The following is a 20,398-nucleotide window of genomic DNA, read 5'->3' as shown; positions in this document are numbered from 1 at the left end:
TTTCTCTGTTAGCATAATTTCCTTTTGAATTTCTAGCCAAATGTAGAATGTTCCTGTTTTGATGAATTTAATGGAGTGAGTTAGGTCTGCACTATACCAAATTAGCATACCCCCTGAGTCCTTTCCCTGTTTCACACCTGGTAGTTTGGTGGATGGGACTGCCAGCTCTCTGTAACCTAGAGGGCAACCAGTGGGTACCAGGTTTCTTGCAGGATGACAATGTCTGTATTACCGATTTCTTTGGTGAAGTCCGGGTTCCTGCTCTTTAGGCCAAATGCAGATGACCTCAGGCCTTGGATATTCCAGGATGATATAGTGAAGGCTTTTTGTTCCATAGAGTGTCCAATGTTGTTGGTCGTGGTTTGTCCTCAGGCCAGTAAGTGTGAGCAGAGCCTGCTGAGCATCTGGTACATGCCATTGGCTTGGGCGAGTGTGAGAGTGGGGGTTGGGACTGTTTGCCCGCTCATTACCTGGGTGTATGTGTGGCTTCCATGTTGAGGCCCTCTTTGCGGGGTTGGGGTGCATGGGGTGGGCAGGAGTGGCATAGGTCTGATCTGAGGGGGCCTAAATGGGGTGTGGGCATGGTTGACGTGGGGGGGTGTTGATTGGTTGGGGTGGGGGTGTGGGGGTGTCTGGGGGTGCTGTGGTCTGGATGTAATTCCTCTTGGCGTGGGTCCTCTATGTGTAGGTCCAGGGGGGTCCTGCAGGTCTGGGAGGGTGTCTCGCTGATCTGGGTGGGGTGTCTATTGATCTGTTGCTCCTGTGTGAAGTGTATGGGATACGTTTGAGAGCGATGTCCTTTAGAGTTCGGGCAAAGGTGGGCACTGCTGCCTTGTAGAGGTGGACCTGGTCATAGAGGCTGTTCAAGTCCAGGGTGGAGTGGTGGGCCAGGAAAACATTTGGTTTTGAGGCACAGTCATGAGAAATACTTTTCCTGCTGTGCTCTCAGGTCGTTTGAGCCTGTGTGTATTATTATGTGGCTAGGTGAGCCTAGTTGGTCCTCAGACAGAAGGTCGAGGGCGCGCTGGGTGTTTGGACACCAGAGTTTAGACACACTGTGTTTGGGAAAAACTTTTTTTTTCTTCTATATATTTCCCATTTGAGTCCATAAGTAGTACAATCTGTGTCTTGTGTTTGTCCTCAGTGGGTGTGGGGGGGTTGTCAGAAGGGCTATCAGGGTGGCTGACAGGGGGGGTGCTCAGAAGGGGTGAGAGCCGCTGGGCTTGGGGTTCTTCATTTGTCTGTTCTGCTGTGATGTCGACTCTATGGTCAGGGTCTGGTGTGGACTGTTCTGCTGTGGTGTCGAGACTTTTGTCGGGTGCTGAGGTGGGCTGTTCTGCTGGCTTCTCTGTGGGGGTGGCCACTTCTCTAGTGGGTTGTTCTCTGTCACACGCTGTCCCCCTCAACCTCTCCTCCATCCCTCTCACCCTCTCCTCCATCCCCCTCAACCTCTCCTCCACCAGCAGTCTGATCCTCTCCTCTTGTGCTCTGTTCCTCTCTTGATCCTGCTCTTTTTCCTGTTGAAGTTGTCTCACCACTGTCCAGAGTGCAGATATGTCTCTCTCCACCTCCAGCATTCCGGGTCTGGTTAAGGGAGTGTTGTTGTGCTGGACTGTTGTCTGGGTCTGTGCTGACTGAATCACCTGCTGTTCCAGCTCCACCTGCCTTACCTCCAGCTGGGTGAATTTGTCCTTCATTTCAATGAGGGAGTGGTAATCTGTGCTGGGAGGTTGACTCTCCGCTGGGGGCTGCTCATCTGTGGGGTTACATAATGAAGAGGTCTGGTCTGACCCGCTCAGGGTGGGGGTATCTTTATCAAGGGAGAGCTTCTCCTGCTGGGCTAATTCTTTGATTAGGTGAAAGTCCAGCTGAAACTGTTTGGGGTTACTCTGTACCATTACTGTTCCGTACTTATAGATATTTATATTACCTGACTCAAAGTCCTCGTTATCAAGTATTCTGAGTTTCCACCCCTCGTTAACCCCCCCCTCTCTTAACAAAGGGGTAGTGTGCTAATATAGCACTGTGCCATGCCAGGGGATGGTTTGTGTGGAAGATAAGGTTGCTGATGTTCCCATTTTTGTAATAGTCAGCAAAAAGTGTCTCTTGATTTTCCATAAGGAGCTTCATTTTGTAATATTTTCTTGCCTTATCATTCTTTACATGCACAGGGTACTGTATTTTAATTACCTCTGAACAGCGGGAGGCAGCTTCTAAGGCCTCTCCATTTGGTTGGGGTAGACTGTGTGACTCTCCTGCCATTGTTGGGCTAATGGGCTTTGACACCTCTCACTTGACATGTCAGTGCTCGTTGAAGCTGTATCAAGCTTGGCAGAATTATGTTAGATATCAGTCCTTATAAAGTAATGTTGTGTATTTTTCTTCTTGGCTTTTGGAAATAAAATATAGTTTTAGACTAAACATTACTCACTCAGTTCCAGGTTGGATGGTGTTTTCAGGTTTCTGTTGTTTTCCAGAGAATTTGCTGTATAGAGTAATAATCCTTGGTAGTTCCGTAATTCCGTCCAAAATCAGGTTGTAGGTTTTATGTTTTGATTTGAAGTGGGGGTTATGTTGTAGAGGGTGGAATCCAGTATGTGTTCCTGACAAAAAATCCAAGTCTATCTAACTCCTAATCTATCTTTTTTTAAGAAAATGCTGAAAAATGCAGGACCTCATCTGATCCTGACCTCTGCTCTGATCCTCTCTCTCTCTCTGTCTCTCTCAATATTTTTTTTTCTCTCTCTCTCTGTCTCTCTCTCTCTCTTTTGCTCTCTTTTTCTCTATCTCTTGCTCTATCTCTCTCGCTCTCTCTCTCAGTCTCTGTCTTTCTCTCTCTCTCTCTGTCTCCCTGTCTCTTTCTCTCTCTCTCCCTCTCTGGCTCTCTGTCCCTCTCTCTGTCTCTCTGTCACTATGACAGCAGACCTTATAACACTGGGGTCATTTAAAACTATTAGCCTTCGCTCCACTGTTTAATTACAGGGTATTTTTTTACTTCCTCATTCACCCATTTAACATTAGAGGGAGAGGGGGGTGGAGAGGGAGAGGAGAGTGGATATAGATAGAGTGTGAGAGAGAAAGAAAGAGAGAGTAATTTTGTACAAAAAGCACATACCTTCTGAAATGACATTGAACATGGTGTTTATGCGCGCTCCCATGTGCATGTGTTACTCCCTGGTTTTTAGTTTCTGTTAGGGGAATGTTATTTCTCATCTGAATCTCCATTTATGAGCTAAATCCGGATTTAACTAAATATTTTTCACCCCTGTAAACCATTCTCCCTTCTTCTCTATCTGAATCTCTTCCTTCAACACACGTTTGTCTCTGTGTATCCTTTATTTTAGTCATTCTTACTCCTCTTCCATCTCTTTCACTTCCTCTGTTTCCTCCTCTACATCCCCCTATTGTCTCTTAATCCACTTTTTGTCAACCTCACTCTTTCTCTCACTCTCTTTATTTTCTCCTATTTACATATCTCCCGACTCACATTTATCTGACTCTTCATCCTACCATCTATCTCTCCCTCTATCTCCATCTTTCCACATCCCCTCTCTCTCTCATTTCCTCTAACTCTCTCTTTATCCCATCTCTATTTTGGACATCTCTGTGCCTGTGGCTGTGTGGCGAGAGCAGGGAGAGAGAGACCCTTCATAACAATGTCTGAAATCAGAGCGACAGAGAGCTTCATCCCGGGGTGGAGGTTACCATGATCCTCTCTGTCCCAGCTAAAAACATCTGGGGGATTATCTGAGCTTTACAAACACAAAGACAAACTCACACACACACACACACACACACACAAAGACACACAGACAAATGCACACACGCAACATAGAGTCTAAAAGAGGTTGTCCTCATTCCTTTCCCTCTTTGATGACTGACCTATGTTGCCTTAATGTACACTATATCTGCAAAAATAGGATAGACTGGATGGATGCTCCATCCTGACCTCTGATAGGCTCGGTGGAATGTTGTCATATTGATCTGATATCTTCTTTCAGAGTCTAATGTTCCACTCATTTTATTTTACTGAGTTGCTTCACTCTGTAATTGTGTGGAACATTGTGCTGGATATTGCTGTCCAAACACAGGCAAATCATTCTGCAGCCCCAGCTCTAATAAGGGCAATAGCTTCTCTCTGTCCTGTCAGAACAGTTTGGCTGTGGCTCCTCTTGGGCTGTGATGATACCAGTATCGCAATATTTTTTTCCATGGCAAAAATGAAAACACGAAGCGGACCAAACGCTTTGTTCCTAAAAAAAACCTACTGTATGTAAAATACTGTGTGCTACAGCTTGGAAAGTACAGACATGTGATTCTGGATGACATCATAGTGATGTTTGTTTCCAACATTAGGGCCGTTTTCCTAAAGAAGTTGTGCATCGTATTTTGTTTCCTTGCCACAACAATGAACAATTTGGCATCTTCTCCAGATATAAACTTAATTACCAAAAAATGACTCGCTCTCTCCCTTTATTTGTATCCACTAACTGAAACTGGACTTTCAAAGGTGGAATAGCTTACCCCTATCCTCAGTTGGGAGAACACAATGAGTAAAAATTCATACGCTTCCCAAGTTTCTACATCTTTTTCAGTCTCTCCTTGTTTCTACCATTATTTGAATATGATTGGTAATATTAGCCGAACACGTTATTCTCATTGAATTATCTACTACTCTTTCATCTCTCTTTCTTTTTTTTCCTTTATTAGAATGTTGTATGATATGTTTGTATTATTATTTCGACATTAAAAATTAATACAATTAGTGTCCCACTCTGCCCATAGTTTGCTTTGTATGTTTCTATGTTTTGTTTGGTCAGGGTGTGATATGAGTGGGCATTCTATGTTGGATGTCTTGTTTATCTATTTCTATGTCTGGCCTGATATGGTTCTCAATCAGAGGCAGGTGTTAGTCATTGTCTCTGATTGGGAACCATATTTAGGTAGCCTGTTTGGTGTTGGGTTTTGTGGGTGATTGTTCCTGTGTTAGTTTGCACCAGTTTAGGCTGTTTCGGTTTTCACGTTACGTTTATTGTTTTTGTATTCATCGTGTTTCATCTTCATTAAAGATGTATCTAAATAACCACGCCGCATTTTGGTCCAACTCTCCTTCACACCAAGAAAACCGTTACAGAATCACCCACCACAACAGGACCAAGCGGCGTGGTGACAGGCAGCGGCAGCAGGAGCAGTGCGAGGAGTACTGGACATGGGAGGATGAGTTGGATGGAAAAGGACCCTGGGCACAGCCTGGAGAATATCGGCGCCCCAAAGAAGAGCTGGAGGTTGCAAAGGTGGAGAGGCGCTGGTATGAGGAGGCAGCACGGCGGCGTGGATAGAAGCCGAGAGTCAGCCCCAAAAATGTATTGGGGGGGGCTCACAGGAAGTATGGCGAAGCCAGGTAGGAGACCTGCGCCAACTTCCTGTGGTTACCGGGGGACTAGAGAGACAGGGCAGGCATCGTGTTATGCTGTGAAGCGCACGGTGTCCCCAGTGCGGGTGCATAGCCCGGTGCGGTACATACCAGCTCTGCGTATCGGCCGGGCTAGAGTGAGCTTTGAGCCAAGTGCCATGAAGCCGGCTCTACGCATCTGGTCTCCAGTGCGTCTCCTTCGGCCGGCTTACATGGCACCAGCCTTGCGCATGGTGTCCCCGCTTCGCCTGCATAGCCCAGTGCGGGCTATTCCACCTCGCCGCACTGGCAGGGCGACCGGGAGCATGCAACCAGGTAGGGTTGGGCAGGCTCGGTGCTCAAGAGCTCCAGTGCGCCTGCACGGTCCGGTCTATCCGTCACCACCTCCACGCACCAGCCCTCGGGTGGCAGCTCCCAGCACCAGGCTGTCTCTCCGGCTCATCCTTACAGGTGCTCCCGCCTGTCCAGCGCTGCCGGAGCCTTCCTCCTCTCCAGCGCTGCCGGAGTATCCCGCCTCTCCAGTGCTGCTAGAGCCTTCCTCCTCTCCAGCGCTGCCGGAGTCTCCCGCCTGTCCAGCGCTGCAGGAGCCTTCCTCCTCTCCAGCGCTGCCGGAGTCTCCCACCTGTTTGGTGCTGCCAGAGCTCCCGCCCCTCAGTCCAGAGGCGCTAGAGCCCCTCATTCCAGAAGTGCCAGAGCTACTCAGTCCAGCACTGCCAGAGCCTTCCTCTCCAGCGTTGCCGGAGCTTCCCGTCTGCCCAGCGCCATCAGAGTCGCCAGTCTGCCCAGCGCTGCTTGAGCCACCCGTCTGCCCAGCGCCGCCAGTGTCACCAGTCTGCCCAGCGCCGCCAGTGCTGCCAGTCTGCCCAGCGCCGCCAGTGCCGCCAGTCTGCAAGGAGCCGCCAGTGCTGCCAGTCTGCAAGGAGCCGCCAGTGCCGCCAGTGTGCAAGGAGCCGCCAGTGCCACCAGTCAGCCAGGGGCCGCCAGTCAGCCAGGGGCCGCCAGTGCCGCCAGTCAGCCAGGGGCCGCCAGTGCCGCCAGTCAGCCAGGGGCCGCCAGTGCCGCCAGTGCCGCCAGTCAGCCAGGGGCCGCCAGAGCCCCTCAGCCCAGAGGCGCCAGAGCCACTCAGCCCAGACGCGCCAGAGCCCCTCAGCCCAGAGCTTCCGCCCTTCTGTCCAGAGCTTCCGCCCCTCTCTCCAGAGCTTCCGCCCCTCTCTCCAGAGCTTCCGCCCCTCTGTCCAGAGCTTCTGCCCCTCTCTCCAGAGCTTCCGCCCCTCTGTCCAGAGCTTCCGCCCCTCTGTCCCGAGCTTCCGCCCCTCTGTCCCGAGCTGCCCCTCTGTCCCGAGCTGCCCCCTGTCCCGAGCTGCCCCTCAGGACAGTGGGGTCATTTAGTAGGGTCGCCGTGGTTAGGAGGCCACTGAAGCGGACATGGTGGCGGACTAAGACTATGTTGAAGTTGGGGCCACGTCCAGCACCAGAGCCGCCACCGCGGACAGATGCCCACCCAGACCCTCTCCAATAGGTTCAGGTTTTGCGGCCGGAGTCCGCACCTTGGGGGGGGGGGGGGGGTACTGTCACACCCTGACCATAGTTTGCTTTGTATGTTTCTATGTTTTGTTTGGTCAGGGCTTTCTATGTTGGATGTCTTGTTTGTCGATTTACATGTCTGGCCTGATATGGTTCTCAACCAGAGGCAGGTGTTAGTCATTGTCTCTGATTGGGAACCATATTTAGGTAACCTGTTTGGTTAAAGACTTGTCCCGAAGCCATGCCTGCTTTGTCTTGGCTGTGTGCTTAAGGTGGTTGTTCTGTTGAAAGTTGAACCTTCACCCCAGTCTGAGGTCCTGAGTGCCCTGGAGCAGGTTTTCATCTTTCCCTCGATCCTGACTAGTCTCCCAGTCCCTGCCGCTGAAAGACATCCAGAGCTCTAACTCTAACTTCCTCCATTTAAGAATGATGGTATCCACTGGGTTCTTGGGGACCTTCAATGCTGCATATATGTTTTGTTACCCATCCCCAGATCTGTGCCTCAACAGAATCCTGTCTCGGAGCTCAATGGACAACCAATGGCTTGGTTTTTGCTCTGATTTGTACTGCCAACAGTGGGACCTTATATAGATTGGGGTATGCCTTTCCAAATCATGTCCAATCAATTGAATTTACCACAGGTGGACTCCAATCAAGTTGTAGAAACATCTCAAGGATGATCAACGGAAACAGGATGCACCTGAGCTCAATTTCGAGTCTCATAGCAAAGGGTCTGAATACTTACGTAAATAAGGTATTTCCATTTTTTATTTGTAATACATTTGCACAAATTACAAAAATCTGTTTTTGATTTGTCACGATGTGATATTGTGATATTGTGTGTAGATTAATCCATTTTAAAATAAGCCTGTAACGTAACAAAATGCAATACATGGGAAGGGGTCTGAATACTTTCCGAATGCACTGTATGTGTGCCTATCGGGAGCGATCAAAAGAGGAAGTAAAATTTCGGTTTTGGACCTTGTGTGTAATTGACTAATAAAATGATCTTAATTAATCTCTGTGTGAGTGAGTTGGTTTTATTGATTCTATGCGTGCATGTAAGCATTGTGCTGAAGGAAGTGTAGTACGCTGTGGTTTTTGCTCACGACCTTTGTCAGTTGATTGAATTTGTTGCCTTTGTTGTCACACACAGCAGTAACATACAGTATGTAATGTATGTTTACATAATGAATTCAAAGCATGTACATGTGTCGGCCCTGTAACGTTCGTGTAGTTTATATGTGCAATCACAAGGAATGGATGGAGGAGAAACATTGCATATCATTTCAAGGAGTGTTGTTTTCACTATAACCCCCATAAAGATGCATGGAATTGTGAATCGTCTGAGAATAAGAACATCACACTATCTCTTTGAGTTATCCCTCCCGGCTCTACTATCTCTTTGAGTTATCCCTCCCGGCTCTACTATCTCTTTGAGTTATCCCTCCCGGCTCTACTATCTCTTTGAGTTATCCCTCCCGGCTCTACTATCTCTTTGAGTTATCCCTCCCGGCTCTACTATCTCTTTGAGTTATCCCTCCCGGCTCTACTATCTCTTTGAGTTATCCCTCCCGGCTCTACTATCTCTTTGAGTTATCCCTCCCGGCTCTACTATCTCTTTGAGTTATCCCTCCCGGCTCTACTATCTCTTTGAGTTAACTCTCCCATCTCTACTATCTCTTTGAGTTAACTCTCCCAGCTCTAGATGTGAACTGAAGAGGAGATGGCTTCCCTGCAAACACATTCCTCAATGCTTTCTATTTCCATGAATGTTCCATTTAAATGTTCATCATCTAGTGTCATGATACAGTAATAGGTTTGGTGTAATGACCAGCTTTGAAGCAAAAAGGCTGTGTTGTTCATAACGGATGGCTTGTCACATTGTATTTCAAGGTGTATGGCATCGATTATCATTATAGTCCTTCAATTTAGAAAGAGCTAGACATTACGTATTTAATTGTGGACTGTGTGTGGCTACATAATCATATTAAGCTCTCTTTTAACAAATTAGATTAGTGAACTCTTCACACATCAGCACCCTGGACCTCCCAATTCAATCACAACCAAGTCAAATCAGCAGTGAACGTCACAGCGGGGATACCTTAGGCATACCAGAGTAGCAACACGCGCAGATGCATACGCTCACAACTGTTGGGCGGCTCCTGTGTTGTACTCAGACATGGCATGTCATATCTATTTAGATAAGTCCATCCCATCCTTTTCTTTCCTATAGGTTACTGTTCCAGGGGATTTCATGTGGGGTACACACATACACACGCACACGCATGTAAATATATAATGAATGTAACGCTTATTTTCTCAGCTCACCAACCCACATCCAATTTCCTCAGGCATGGAAGACGAAAGAAGCGATAGGGGGAGGAACTGTAAGGAAATAGAGTGTTGTGTCTCAGGGGGCTGGTGGTGAAACCTACAGTATGTCATTTTATATTGAAAAGAGAGAGGTGACCACAGAAGCTGACAGACCCTGCACTGACGCCTCCTGTGTTCATTTCACGGTCTGTTTTGTTATTACTTTAGTTTAAAGCAAATAAAGAAGAAAAGATGGAGGAACAGGATGAATGTTAATAACCTTTCTGCAGCGGGTTAAATCAGGGTCACACAGAGTGTTTCTTAGTAGTCTTAAACAAACCTACTTTGAAACAGAAGGATACACCTCACACACATGGTTATTGGCTTTTAAAAAAGAAGACTCTTGTACCATGTCAGATATAGAGATGACATGTATTACACTTTGCTTTTGCATCCCATTATTATTATATACAATGCAATAAAATAAATATAATAAAACCGTTTGACATAGAAACACCATCTTTTCGCAGTAATAAATACATATGTGATTGATTATTCAATTATGAAAAATATTTATAACATTCCACCCATGAGGCCACTAGGTCATTTGACTGCAAGGAAGTGTAGACATTTGATTAGCTGTTCATGAGTCTTATGGCTTGGGGGAAGCTGATTAGAAGCCTCTCAGCCCTAGACTTGGTGCTCCTCTACCACTTGCCGTGCGGTAGCAGAGAGAACAGTCTATGACTAGGGTGGCTGGAGTCTTTGGCGATGTTTAGGGCCTTCCTCTGACACCGCCTGGTATAGAGGTCCTGGATGGCAGGAATCTTGGTCCCAGTAATGTACTGGGCTGTATGCACTACCCTCTGTAGTGCCTTGAGGTCGGAGGTCGAGCAGTTGCCATAACAGGCAGTGATGCAACCAGTCAGGATGCTCTCGATGGTGCAGCTATACAATCTTTTGAAGATCTGAGGACCCATGTCAAACCTTTTCAGTCTCCTGAGGGGGAATAAGTTCTGTCGTGCCCTCTTCACGACTGTCTTGGTGTGCTTGGACCATGTTAGTTTGTTGTTGATGTGGATGCCAAGGAACTTGAAGCTCTCAACCTGCTCCACTCCAGCCCCGTCGATGAGAATGGGGGTGTGCTCGGTCATCTTTTTCCTGTAGTTCACAATCATCTCCTTTGTCTTGATCACGTTGAGGGAGAGGTTGTTGTCCTTGCACCACACAGCCAGGTCTCTGACCTAATCCCTAGAGGCTGTGTCATCGTTGTCAGTGATCAAGCCTACCACTGTTGTGTCATCAGCAAACTTAATGATGGTGTTGGAGTCATGCCTGGCCGTGCAGTCGTGAGTGAACAGGGAGTACAGGAGGGGACTGAGTACGCACCCATGAGGGGCCCCTGTGTTGACGATCAGCGTGGCAGATGTGTTGTTACCTGCCCTTATCACCTGGGGGCGGCCCATCAGGAAGTCCAGGATCTAGTTGCAGAGGGAGGAGTTTAGTCCCAGGGTCCTTAGCTTAGTGATGAGATTTGAGGGCAATATGGTGTTGAATGCTGAGCTGTAGTCAGTGAATAGCATTCTCACATAGGTGTTCCTTTTGTCCAAGTGGGAAAGGGCAGTGTGAAGTGCAATAGAGATTGCATCATCTGTGGATCTGTAGGTGCGGTATGCAAATTGGAGTGGGTCTAGGGTTTCTTGGATAATGGTGCTGATGTGAGCCATGACCAGCCTTTCAAAGCATTTCATGACTACAGACGTGAGTGCTACGAGTCAGTAGTCATTTAGGCAGGTTACCTTAGTGTTCTTGGGCACAGGGACTATGGTGGTCTGCTTGAAACATGTTGGAATTACAGACTCAGACAGGGAGAGGTTGAAAATGTCAGTGAAGACACTTGCCAGTTGATCAGAGTGTGTTCGGAGTACAGGTCCTGATAATTTGTCTGGCCCAGCTTACTTTTTCTCATGAACTACTTTCTCAATGTAGATAGCTAATTGGATTGTGGTAGTAATATAGTGACATTCAAAGTCAGTAGCAGGCAGTAAAAGTCAGTGGCTGTTATTGTAGCTTGTTGTCTTAGCTAAGGCCTTATCTGGCTGGAATTAGTCCCTCTCTGAGGGATTAGTCCCTCATGTGTCATGATATGTTGTGCAATATGTCTTGGCTTTGGCCCCTGGATGGAGGTGTACAGTGAACTTCTGAACAAGGACCAGAGGCTTTGCCACACAGCAGAACTAATTTAACCCCATTAACCCTCTCCTCCCTTGTATGTATCTGACACCACAAATAAAGTCCTCTCTCTCTCTCTCTCTCTCTCTCTCTCTCTCTCTAGATGGGAAATGCCTCTGAAACATCTTTGTTCGCTGACACATCTTCGTTCCTTTCTACCATCTCTAAAGAACATGACATCCTCATGGGGACCATCTATGCCATATTTGGTGAGTCTTTCTCCTGGTGTGTTTACCAGCTTTCACAATACTGGGGTTCATAGTTGTGCTCCAAGTTCAGTTGTGGAAAAATAACTTTAAAGATATACAAAGATAAAAGTCTTAGAAGAGGGATCGCAAAACAATGCCTGTCATTTCATTGCTTTTGTTCACTATTGGCAGTGTTTCATCTTGATTTACTGGATGCCTTGAAGCTCTCTACAGTATGGGGTGGCAGGGTAGCCTAATGGTTAGAGCATTGGACTGTCGTTCTGCCCCTGAACAGGCAGTTAACCCATTGTTCCTAGGCCGTCATTGAAAATAAGAATTTGTCCTTAACTGACTTGCCTAGTTAAATAAAGGTAAAATAAAATGTGCACTCTGCTATTTTAATTTTCAGTCTTGTTAAAACTCTAATCGTGTGTCTCAGGTGTTTTCTCACTGGTGGGGAATGGGATATTGCTGTTTGTGGCCTACCGGAAGAAGTCCTCCCTGAAGCCGACTGAGTTCTTTGTTATAAACCTCTCCGTCAGCGACCTTGGAATGACCATCTCTCTCTTCCCCATGGCCATCTCATCAGCCTTCGCACACAAGTGAGTGTCCACACTCCTTTACCATCCACTCCTCTGCTCATCAACCTTTACTTCTCCCATCCCCTTCCCCTTTCAAATCAAATCTCCCTCCTTCAATTCTTGAGGTTATTCAGTGTATGTGTGCTGCTGTTTTGTTATGCCCTCACACATGTAGACAGACAGATAGATGGAGAGAGAATATAAAGATGTGAAATAAAAAGGTCACCTGTGAGACACAACTGTTTTAATAGTCATAAATATCTATATCCACTCGCTCTTGTACTCCAGGTAGTGTCAGCCATGTGGGGCCTCTGGCCTCAGACACTGAAAAAGTGAGGGTAATGGTCTCTGACTATCTACCGGATAAATTACTAGTGTCTCTCTCTCTCTCTATCTCTCTCTCTCTCTCTCTCTCTCTCTTTCTCTCTTTCTCTCTCCCTTTCTCCTCCCTTTCTCCTCCCTTTCTCCCCAGGTGGCTGTTCAGTGATGTTACATGTATGAGCTATGCCTTCTGTGGGGTTTTGTTTGGACTAGCCAGTCTCACCAACCTCACAGTGTTGTCATCTGTGTGCTGGCTTAAGGTCTGCTGTCCCAACTATGGTAAGAGAATGCAAAGCCTTGACCTCTAACCCTGATCCTTGATCTCTAACCATACCTTTGATCCCTAAAATTGACTGACCCCAGCCCCTCTAGCACACCTTTCAGTGTATTGGGATGGTTGGAGTTGGGACTGAAAAATAGACTCTGAAAATGTATTATCACTAACCTACACACTGTCTTTCAGATGTGTACTTTCCTCCCAGACATCTAAGCCTCAGCAACAGTTGTGGAAGGTTTGTAGGTAGTGAGGGTTTAGGCCACATTGCCAGCATCTCCGAAGCTGGATAGACTGGGAGAGTGGAGGGCAACCAAGAGGTTAAGAGTCATAAGTAAAAGGTTAGAGTTCCCTCAACTATTTGCTATTGTGCAAAAGATCAACTCCTCTCCGAAGTAGGAAGTAATTAACAGAGTTAAAGTGGAGAGGGGGAAGTATGATTCAAGGACACTCTTAAGACATGTCACTTTGGGACAGTGAGAAACCTATTTACTGGATGAAGCCATTAAGTCACCGAGCATCCACTTGCCTTAGCAGCTAATTAGAATGTATTTGACCGTACATTACAGAGGGGTGTTAGGATAATAAGGTCTGGCTAATCACTAGTGATTAACGTTCCATATTACAACTGTAGGGATTAACGTTCAATTCTCAGAGACAGACAGACACAATGCTGATCTAGCTTTGTCTGGAAAGCACACATAGGGTGTGTTTACACAGACAGCCCAATTCTGATATTTTTTTGACCAATCACATCAGATCTTTTCACATCAGATCTTTTTCAGAGCTGATCTGATTTGAAGACCAATTGGTGAAACAAATACCAGAGTTGGGCTGCCTGTGTAAATGAGGCCATACACACCATGCTCACATCATATTACTTATGTAATGGATGGTGCGAAATTAAATTTGAGCTACAAAACGGACAAAAAATAGTATTGAAGGGTGCTACGTTGTCGTCTCTTTTAAGCTTTGAGAGAAAGTAGTGTGAGTGTGAATACACAAATGAATCTACTAAAGTCCATTAAAAAAAAGATATCATTAGCTTTTCTCCCCCATCGTTTTGTATGTGTGCGCACGCGCGCATGTGTGTGTCTGTGTGTTATTGGATACATTAGTCTCAAGAGTACATCCACTAATGAGTTGGATTAATTTGTGCCACACAAGCTTCTAAAGATCTGCTTAGGCAATTACAAACATGTGAGCACACATACAAACCGAGGGGGAGAACAGCTGACAAAACTTTTTTTTAATTCTCCTTAGTAGATTAATTTCCAACTTCAAATCTCATCACCCCTCATGAAGAGCATCCATTGTGCAGCAAGCTAATATTATAAATAAACTATTCTCAAAACTTTCACCCACTCACTAAATTTCTCATTAAATCATCAATACGTTGTTTCCCCTGAAAAAGTGTCCATTTGTCAGAACAACACAGCCAAGTCATGATTAATAAAAATATATATATGTATAGTGCTTAATTAGTCAGCAATTTGTAGTTTGATTTATGTAACTTAATTATGCTGACTTATTGCTGAATATACAGTGTCGTTGGAAAGTATTCAAACCCCTTTACTTTTTCAATATTTTGTTATGTTACAGCCTTATTCTAAAATGAATGACAATGCTTTTTTCCCCTCATCAATCTACACACAATAACCAATAATGACAATTACAGCATTGAGTCTTCTCGGGTATGATGCTACAAGCTTGGCACATCTGTATTTGGGGAGTTTTTGCCATTCTTCTCTGCAGATCCTCTCAAGCTCTGTCATGTTGAAAGGGGAATGTTGCTGCACATCTAATTTCAGGTCTCTTCAGAGATGTTCGATTGGGTTTAAGTCCAGGCTCTGGCTGGGCCACTCAAGGACATTAAGAGACTTGTCCGGAATCCACTCCTGCGTTGCCTTGGCTGTGTGCTTAGGGTTGTTGTTCTGCTGGAAGGTAAACCTTCACCTCAGTATGAGGTTGTGAGCGCTCTGGAGCAGGTTTTCATCAAGGATCTCTCTGTACTTTGCTCTGTTCATCTTTGCCTCGATCCTGACTAGTCTCTCAGTCCCTGCTACTGAAAAACATTCCTACAGCATGATGCTGCCACCACCAAGCTTCATCATAAGGATGGTGCAAGGTTTCCTCCAGACGCGGCGCTTGGCATTCACGCCAAAGAGCTCAATCTTGGTTTCATCAGACCAGAACATCTTGTTTCTCATGGTCTGAGAGTCTTTAGGTGCCTTTTGGCTAACTCCAGGCGGGCTGTCATGTGCCTTTTACTGAGGAGGGGTTTCCGTCTGGCCACTCTACCATAAAGGCCTGATTGGTGGAGTGCTGCAGAAATGGTTGTCCTCCTGGAAGGTTTTCCCATCTCCACAGAAGAACTCAGGAGCTCTGTCAGAGTGACCATCGGGTTCTTGGTCAACTCCCTGACCAAGGCCCTTCCCCCCCATTGCTCAGTTTGGCCGGGAGGCCAGCTCTAGAAAACGTTTTGGTGGTTCCAAACTTCCGTTTAAGAGTGATGGAGGCCACTGTGTTCTTGGTTACCTTCAATCCTGCAGACATTTTTTGGTACCCTTCACCAGATCTGTGCCTCGACATAATCCTGTCTTGGGAGCCCAACGGACAATTCCATCGACCGCATGGTTTGGTTTTTGCTCTGACCTGCACTGTCAACTGTGGGACCTTATATAGATAGGTGTGTTCCTTTCCAAATCGTGTCCAGTCAATTGAATTTACTAAAGGTGGACGCCAATCAAGTTGCAGAAACATCTCAAGGATGATCAATGGAAACAGGATGCACCTGAGCTCAAATTCGAGTCTCATAGCAAAGGGTCTGAATACTTATGTAAATAAGGTATTTATGTTTTTTTTAAGTTTAATACAATTGCAAACGTTTCTAAAAACCTGTTATCCCTTTGTCATTATGGGGTATTCTGTGTAGATTGCTGAGGATTTTTTATTTATTTAATCCACTTTAGAATAAGGCTGTAATGTAACAAAATATGCAAAAAGTCAAGGGGTCTGAATACTTTTCAAAGGCACTCTGGAGTCCCTGATACTTGGTTAAAGAGTTAGGGGATGTCTCCCGGTTCAGATGTCTGGCTCTTGTGAACTGACTGAGTGGAACGAATAAGCATACGTAGTAATGGAAGTCAGAACAGCATTTTAAAGAGTTACACAAACTCTTCAGTGTGTGTGTGTGTGTGTGTGTGTGTGTGTGTGTGTGTGTGTGTGTGTGTGTGTGTGTGTGTGTGTGTGTGTGTGTGTGTGTGTGTGTGTGTGTGTGTGTGTGTGTGTGTGTGTGTGTGTGTGTGTGCACACTTCAGAAAGTTGAGGTCCACCTTGAGGCTCTGGAGACTGCTGGCTGCACCAATAACACTGTTTGAAATGCAGATGAGCACAAATAATGATGTGTTTAAAAGAGTCAGCCCAAAAGAACCTGGTACAAATATAGCACACACAATAAGGACAGAGAAAAGTAGGGAACCAAAATGAGCAGAGATCAGTGTTAAGTTGTGAGTGCAGTAGCAGTTAGTCACAGAGGATTAGAAGGTTTCCAGAGGAGCAACAATGGAAGGAGGATCAGAGTCATGAACTGATGACACACCGGTGTCAGATAATTACGCGGAGCTCCACACAGACTATACCATCAGCAAAAAAGACTACAACACTGCAGAGCAGGTGTCATTAGAAATGGAAGCAGGCTAGGACTGGCATCCCACCATTCCACTAGTCCCACTCTAGGGATGACGGTGAGGTAACATTGAATATTCAAGGGATACTCAAGGATGATATTAATGCTTTATTCAAGTATTCTTACTTTCAGATTAAAATAGGGATATTTATTCCAATAAATGGCCCCTGGTTGGGTGATACAGATGGTTCCAGGTTTGAAATGCCCATGAACCTTGTAGTATTGATAGCCAACAGACACCACAGTGCATGTTTAAACATACTGTATACACACAGCCAAGACTCCAGTACTGATCAGGCAGCTGAACAATTAGGATAGAGGAGTAATAATCCCTCTAAGATCAGCTCACTCTGCACATCATCTGCTAACTGCAGGAGGTTGACATATTGAACTGCTAAATCTGATTCAACATTCCAATCCAGTGATAGCCACAGGCTCCTTGTATTCCCTGTTCGCCACACGCCGTCTAGCTCCTCACACACACAGAGGACGCATTTTCCATTTCAGCTTTCTGATTCATGTACACACCGGTGAACATGCTTCAGTAATGAATTATCCATCTGCCGCAGGTGACAAATGTGCAGAACCATCAAATAGGCTTCCTAGTCTACTCATGCACTAGGCTTATTCACCAACAGTTTGAAATTTGAAATGTGCAGCCCTATTTGTGGTTTATGACATGTAAGAGATGTGTAAGAAAGCAGAAATAATCAGTATACTGTATATTTCTGGTGAAGCTTAGCTCCTGGGGTGAGTGTTGTTCTTCTGATACCAGGCCACACGGAAGGTGATATTGGTTTCTTAAAATGTAGATATATTCTATAACCCCGGAGAGTGAAGATTGGGAAGAGAGGATTGATAATAGTGTATTGACGTACACAAACAGGCACACACCAATACACACGCACTTTGGCCCTCCAGCTAAACCGGTATGGTGCTAATCTCTCCACACGAGGGAGAGTATTTATATTTGGCTTCCTGTAAATATATAAATGCATATATTTGTGTCTCTACGGAAACATGTGCCTACCCTCTGTTTCTGAACATGCTTGAGGTCATTTCAAGAGATATGCGTGTGGAGGAATGAGTGAACACGTGAATGTGTCATTTCTGTATGTAAATTTGCCCGCTAGGATTATCTAAGAGGCTAAGACGGCTAAGTTCCTGTAAAGCCAACTAAAATAATCATTTTCAGACTGATGAGATGTGAATGCTTACTAACTTCCAGTGAATAATTGTTTGTGTTTCTGTTTTTGTCAGTCGTTCACAATTCTGCTTTGATCCTAAAACTGCCATTTGCTTTTGGCCATTTAGATTATATGAGGTATTTCAGAGAAAATACACACGTAGAAACTGAGATGTAATTAACAATGATATCAATGTTGCTTTCTCTCCTCTTCCCTGTATCTAATTTGCCTAATTTCTCCACAAACTAATGTGCCAAATCAGGTAACGTTGTCTTTCTCTTTCTGCCTCTTCCCTACCTCCTCTCCTTTCCTCCTCTTCCCCACCTCCCTCTCTCCCTTCCTCCTCTTCCCCACCTCCCTCTCTCCCTTCCTCCTCTTCCCCACCTCCCTCTCTCCCTTCCTCCTCTTCCCCACCTCCCTCTCTCCCTTCCTCCTCTTCCCCACCTCCCTCTCTCCCTTCCTCCTCTTCCCCACCTCCTCCCCTACTTCCATTACAGCATCAGGTAACAATGCCACTTATGATATTACATGTTCTCTCTCCACCTCCTCTGCCTCCCATCTCTCATCCCATTGGTTAATAACCCCCTCCCTGTCTCCCCTTCTTCTCTCCTTCTCCCCCATCCCCCCATTCCTCCCACAGGTAACAAGTTCTCATCCTGCCATGCCTATCTCCTAATAGCAGCGGTGTGGTGCTATGCTCTTATCTTTGCCATCGGGCCTCTGACTGGCTGGGGCCGGTATGGTTCTGAACCCTACGGTACAGCCTGCTGTATCGACTGGTATGCCCCCGGCCAAAGCAGAGCTGCCATGAGCTACATCCTCTGCCTCTTCCTCTTCTGCTACATCGTCCCCTGCATCATCATCTTCCTCTCCTATATCTTCATCCTGCTGACTGTCAAGGGGTCACGCCAGGCGGTGCAGCAGCACATATCCCCACAGAACAAGATCCCCAACACACATACACTCATCGTCAAGGTACGCACTGTCACACACACACTCTCACGGTCAGGATACACACACTCCCTCTCACAGACACACACACTCATTAGTCAGGTATGCACTCTCACACACACACACTTAGCATCAAGGTACGCCCAGGTAAGGCCAACATGTTATAAATATGCCAATTTTGACTGATTATTTCTCAATTATACTTTTAGAAACAAATGTCAATTATACTGTAGGTTAACAATCTTTACTCCACATGACCATTCTATGAGAAAATCCCCTACACATGTTTTTTTTAATCGCCAACACACACACACACACACACACACACACACACACACACACACACACACACACACACACACACACACACACACACACACACACACACACACACACACACACACACACACACACACACACACACACTCAGACACTCTCACTGTCAAGGTACACACTGTCACACACACACTTAAATATTAGTTGTGCAAACACACACACACTACAATACACACCTTGGAAACTTATAGCAGTAAATGCTGCTTTATGTATAGGTTTTAAAGGGTTTCAAGCGGGTGTTGTGATTCGTTATTAGATCAAAATGATTTGGAGAGCACCCCAATCATCAACTTGGGGGAGCTGTATACAATTTTCTTTATTTCACTCCTTCATGATTTAAAGTTTGGTTAGGACATAAGGTTTGAAAGTAGAAGCTTGAATTGATTAGAAGGTCAATGTATCGGTCGGTGGTCAACAGCCTCATCATTATGATAGGGGAGAAGTTGTCCTCTTTGACTTTGTTCTAAGTATTAGTTTAAAGTATTGTCACATGGATGGCTGGGGGAAGAGGGTTTGAAACTTTTATAAACTACTGTATGTGCACACCTGTCTGTCAATTCCTCCCTTTGTGTTTTCCCGTCTCTCCCTTCTAGCTCTCGGTGGCGGTGTGTATCGGTGTCGTGATCGCCTGGAGCCCATACGCCTTCGTCTCCATGTGGGCGGCGTTCATTAACTCAGCAGAGGTCCCTCCCTTTGCTTTCGCTGTGGCTGCAATCTTTGCCAAGTCCTCCACCCTCTACAATCCTATCGTCTACCTGGTCTTCAAACCCAACTTCCGCAGGTCCCTCTGCCGGGACTGGCTGACATGCCGACGGACCCTATGTGCGTGTTTGTGCTCGCACGGCTCGGCCCAGAAGGTGTCCTGTACACAGTCCCAGCAGCATGGGAAGGAGGAGTGTAACTCAACGCGGCGGTCCAATGGATTGCCGGAGAACCATAGGGGGGCATGCAGGCACTGCCCATGCCCAGAGAGAGACACTGGTTCTGGCGGATACGGCCAAGAGACTACCCCTCAGAGGACTGCAAGGATACTGCAGGGGTCCACACATAGCGAAGTGGCTGTTAGTCAGCTGTCCAATGAGATGCAGAGTGACTTCCTCTGAAAAGACTAAGGAGCGAGAGTAAGCAAAAGAGAGAGGGAAGGGAGGGAGGATGAGGGGAGAGAAAGGGGGAGAGGGAGAAGGGAGAAAGTTAGAGGGAGGGAAATGTGGGAGAGGAAGGCAGTGACCGAGAGGAGGAGAGAGAGTGAGATGAGAAAAGACAAACAGTGAATTGTTTTCACATACAAAATAAAAAACATGGAGAGGGGAAGATCAGAGGGAAAATACTTTCAAACAGGAAATAAGTTATTGTTGAGGAAGGGCAGGTGTGAACTTGCAATAACAAT

General features: G+C 46.1%; 1 protein-coding gene across 1 annotated transcript in view; it reads left to right on the top strand.

Moving 5' to 3' along the window:
- Nucleotides 1-20,144, top strand: part of opn7b (opsin 7, group member b) — a 153,954-nt gene extending 133,810 nt beyond the window's left edge. The window contains exons 2-6 of the mRNA XM_064956017.1: nucleotides 11,589-11,694; nucleotides 12,113-12,275; nucleotides 12,727-12,854; nucleotides 18,365-18,699; nucleotides 19,605-20,144. Coding sequence (XP_064812089.1) covers nucleotides 11,589-11,694; nucleotides 12,113-12,275; nucleotides 12,727-12,854; nucleotides 18,365-18,699; nucleotides 19,605-20,114 — 1,242 coding nt within the window. The 3' untranslated portion in view covers nucleotides 20,115-20,144. The remainder of the gene's footprint in view (nucleotides 1-11,588; nucleotides 11,695-12,112; nucleotides 12,276-12,726; nucleotides 12,855-18,364; nucleotides 18,700-19,604) is intronic.
- Nucleotides 20,145-20,398: the final 254 nt, after the last annotated feature.

Source organism: Oncorhynchus masou, chromosome 33 (assembly GCF_036934945.1).
Source record: "Oncorhynchus masou masou isolate Uvic2021 chromosome 33, UVic_Omas_1.1, whole genome shotgun sequence".
In the NCBI taxonomy this organism is placed as follows: Eukaryota; Metazoa; Chordata; class Actinopteri; order Salmoniformes; family Salmonidae; genus Oncorhynchus; species Oncorhynchus masou.
Note: the sequence above shows the minus strand (reverse complement) of the source record. Positions and strands in the feature narration are given on the sequence as shown.